The following is a 4,175-nucleotide window of genomic DNA, read 5'->3' as shown; positions in this document are numbered from 1 at the left end:
AGAGCACGCATGTTAATTCCTCCATTTGCGCATAACCACAATTTCCTTGCGCCTTTGACGTTTCGAAGAAAAATGTGTTCTTCTCCCGATTAGAGTAGCCTGTGAGCAGGCTCTATCTCCTCCCTCGGAGGGCCTGCTCGCAGGCTAGATTAGAGAGCAGCCTCGTTCGTTCGCTTCAGGCTCACTCACTGCGACAGCAATCACAGATATGTTAACTTCCAAAAAATCAAAGTCCAACCTCCACCGCCTCGAGCTTTGCCTGGAGCGAAAGTTAAAGAAGGCCTGAGGCAATCTCGTTCCCAGGGTCTCTCTGGTGCGGAAAACTTGGCAATTATTCGGTGTTTTTTCGTGTCTTGACATCACATGATCCCGAAATACGCTGCCTGAAAAATTGAGGCTTTTGAGAGAAGTAGGCCTGGATGATGATTTATTATGAGATCAGTTCGAAAGTTTTGGCAATCGCGATATGATGAGACAACTTATAATAGGCAACAGTAATATGCCTAGACTGTATTTCCGAAGATGAAGAATAAAACGGGGATGTTTGCATGGAGTTTTGGCCATAGTTTTGGCTAAGTACTCAAATATTACCGAAAAGGAACGAATAGTCACCGTTTTCCTAATACTTACTCATGCAATATTTTGGCACTTCGGAAAGCAAATATTTCGCTGGAAGGACTGCTGAAGGTAACTTTCAGCTATCAATTTCTGAAAGGAAGACTTAGTTGCCTAAAAATTTCGTGCGCCTCAGCTATGAGATCGGAAAACAGATCAAACCGTTGTAGCTGGTAAAACTGTCTCCATTCAAACGGTCTATATCCATTACGAAGAGCTTAGATATATCTCTCTGAGGCTTATAGTTGAATTTTTTCTTTGGCGCCCCTGATGAAAGGAAAACTAAAAAATTCGATGTGCAGTTTGGAATTGGAAAGGTCACATGATAGACCGCTGAACGATGGCACAACACAAATGAACATATGTTTCTGTAAAACAGGTAGTCTCTTTTTATTGCACCATATTAGTGGTACATTTCAAAATATATTCCAGTGTTTCCATTTTAAGAAACATATAAATAATGAGATTGAATTCTTTTGGTTCAATCAGCTCGATTCCAAATACTGCTCAGTACTATAAATTGCACTGCTTGCAGGTTCTCGGTTTTCATCATTTGTCCTTCACATGATTTAACGATCATTCACACGTTCACCATAAGAAATGAGCGGCCCTTAACTTTCACTATTTTTGATGCTTTCACGCTTCACGTGATTTCTCTCTCTAGCTCCTAACTGAGCCAACGATTGCATACGATAGTCTTCAATGGTTTATGCCAATATTGGTTTTGACATTGACTGATAAACAGAGACTAAAATAAATATCGATGTCATCGTCAGCAACTGGATCTTGCTGAAATTTGGAATGCGTCAAGGCCGAAAATGACAATCACGTCATCCTACATGACAGAACAGACGCAACCTCTGAGGTCGGACCTCCTTGAAGTCGTAGGTGGTCTTAATCCATTGATAATTGCTTCATCAAAAACGGATTTCATGTTCTGCTGCGTTACGGCCGAAGTTTCAATATAGCAGGCAATTCCCTTTTTCTTCGCCAAATTTTCGGCCTTATGTCTCGTGATTGGCTCTTGTCCAAGGTCTGAAAGGCGAATCAGCTCTTGTACATCTGTTCTCAAGTCACAGTGGGTGCCAACGAGAACAACTGGTACATTTCGTGAATAGCGACGAATTTCTGGAAGCCATTTTTCTCCCACGTTTACGAATGACGTGGGCGAAACCACTGAGAAACAAACAATAAAAACGTCGGTAGCTGGGTAACAGAGCGGCCTCAAGGCGTCAAAGTCTTCCTGAAAACAGAAAATATAAGGTCAACAAATTATTCAACAACTGTTTGGCAAGTACAAATTGTCAAAAATACCTACGTAAACAGCATCGCGCTAAATTACTGAAAGGTCGAAGAGTTTAACCGCTCAATTGCTTTAGAAAACTCAATTCATTCATCTCCAATTATGATATTTTCCGTTCAGCCTTTTAAGCGTTAAACGGAGCACAGAGAATCGGAAATGTTTGAGCGTCTAAGCGAAACCTCTGTAAGATTAAATTGGTCAAACGCATTAAAATTAGAAATATAAATATGGTGATATATATATATTCTATATTAAACGTGAAAGATGCTAAAGAGAAAAAAAAAACCAACCGTATAATTCACGACCAAGAAAAAGACTATAACGTATTTGTGACATTTGTTAGGGTATCCTGCAGTTAATGCTTTTGTTAGTACGAACTATCCAGTAAATTTAAAACGAATATAATGTTTTCTTCTATTTTTAAAGTTGGATTTTTCGATTTTGATGCGATTAGTCTCAACAAACAATGACTTCAGGAAAATAAAGGGTTCATAAAATAAAAATATTTCGGTTTCAGCGAAGTATATTGAATGTGGCTTGCCTGTCCAGCCGTGTCGCAAAATTGTAAAGTGAAGGGCACCTTGTCGATTTTCACCGACACTGAAATAAAAACAAAATGAATAATAAATGACCTAGAATTATTTCAACCGCAGAAAAGAAAAAGAAAGGGAAAGATTTTCTCCACTCACCGCTGTAATCATCGAAAGCAGTGGGAATGTAATGGTTAGGAAATCCGTTGGTCAGGTAACTCACAAGGAGAGACGTTTTCCCAACTCCACCGTCTCCTACCAACACGCATTTGACAACTCGAGGTTCAGCCTCATCCACCAGAAATTTTTTCTCGTTATTTTCCATCGTCAATCCGACATCGTGGATGCAACTTATTTTAAAAACTGTTTTCGTGGCTGAAAGATCATTGCAGCTAGAGATTAACAGGAAACTGAAAATATCACAAGGAAGCGTGTGTGCACTTTTTGTTGACCTGAAGTGATGTCATAACCAGATGAAATGTGATTGGGTACTTACGAATATAGTGTTGGCAACACGACATCCGGTAGTGTCTTTTGGCGCTTTGTTATCAGTGCTGCAACCACGTTTCAAAGTGGTTTGTGAGGATCAGGTTCCTTGCGATTTATCAATCTGAATTCTTCTGGCTAAATACTTCTAGAACACCCGGTCGCTGAGTTTTGCATTTGAATATACTTTGTTTTTCGAGGTACGTCGCGCCACATAAAACAAAACTGGTCTAGTACTTTATCGTGAATTGACGGCGTTGTTTAATAATGGATAGAAGAATTATAACAGTGCAATACTAGCAGACTGACGAAGAATAAAATGGAGCGGCTAGTCACTGTTTGGAGCAAATTGTAGGCAATTGACCTCCTCCAACAGAGTAGCTTCATAGTTTCGCTATTTTTAGAACACTTCATCGGCATCGCAGAGGTCATGCCGGGTTCGTGAAGTCCCCTCTAGTTTTCAGGTGTTTATGAGAGACAATTGCTAATTTCCAGGATAACTTCTCCCGTTTGTCTGTTATCTGCCAAGTAAAAGTTACTTCATCTGGTTTTTTCATAGTTTTTCACATTGCGATCAAGTTGGTTTGTCGACTGAATACGTAACGAGTGAATAGCCCTTATTCGCTTGTACCGTCAGTGTACCGTTTTGCTTTCCCAATACAGGCCAATACAGACCAATACAGGCCAGACTCAGACCACGTGCGATCGATGCTGAGAAATTTCTTTGTCTTGGCAAGTGCCATGGACTTTTGGTCTAGTTCATAATTTGTGCGTGCGATGATGATTTACTTTTTACTTGAAATTTTCTCGACATGGTTATTTCGCGATTTTGATGTGTAACATGTTTCGATTTTGCGAAAATTTTATATTTCGAATCACTTTAATTTCGCGTTTTTGAGCAACACACAATTTACATTTCACTGGCAATAATGCACTGCCGATAATACTTCCCTGCCATTCCCACCTTCTCCCGTCCTTTCAAGGCATGAACCCTCCCCTGTGCGCTGGTGAAAAAGTTACACTACGGCATTTCCACCCAACAAGTTGCATGTATTGGTTTTTAAAACCGATAGCTTAAGGTCGACATTCACACTGACAAGGGGGCTGGGAAATTCTCCTCACTTTGAAAAGCCAATTAACCAGTATCAAAAATACCATAATACTCTTTTGCTTGTCCCTCCAATATTTTGCAGCGGCATTTTTTCCAGTTTCTCAGACTCTTGGGACCATTATAAGTCCCA

General features: G+C 40.0%; 1 protein-coding gene across 1 annotated transcript; it reads right to left on the bottom strand.

The window, feature by feature from the left end:
• Positions 1-980: 980 nt before the first annotated feature.
• Positions 981-2,884, bottom strand: LOC138026351 (cdc42 homolog). The gene is made up of 3 exons (XM_068873668.1): positions 2,608-2,884; positions 2,460-2,518; positions 981-1,858 (listed from the first exon to the last, which is right to left on the bottom strand). Exons 1-3 carry the CDS (start codon positions 2,771-2,773, stop codon positions 1,451-1,453), a joined length of 633 nt encoding a protein of 210 aa, XP_068729769.1. The 5' UTR covers positions 2,774-2,884; the 3' UTR covers positions 981-1,450.
• Between the last annotated feature and the right edge of the window lie 1,291 nt (positions 2,885-4,175).

This window comes from Montipora capricornis, chromosome 12 (assembly GCF_036669925.1).
Source record: "Montipora capricornis isolate CH-2021 chromosome 12, ASM3666992v2, whole genome shotgun sequence".
Taxonomy (NCBI): Eukaryota; Metazoa; Cnidaria; class Anthozoa; order Scleractinia; family Acroporidae; genus Montipora; species Montipora capricornis.
The sequence above is the reverse complement of the archived record's forward strand: the minus strand, read 5'-3'. Positions and strand labels throughout refer to the sequence as shown.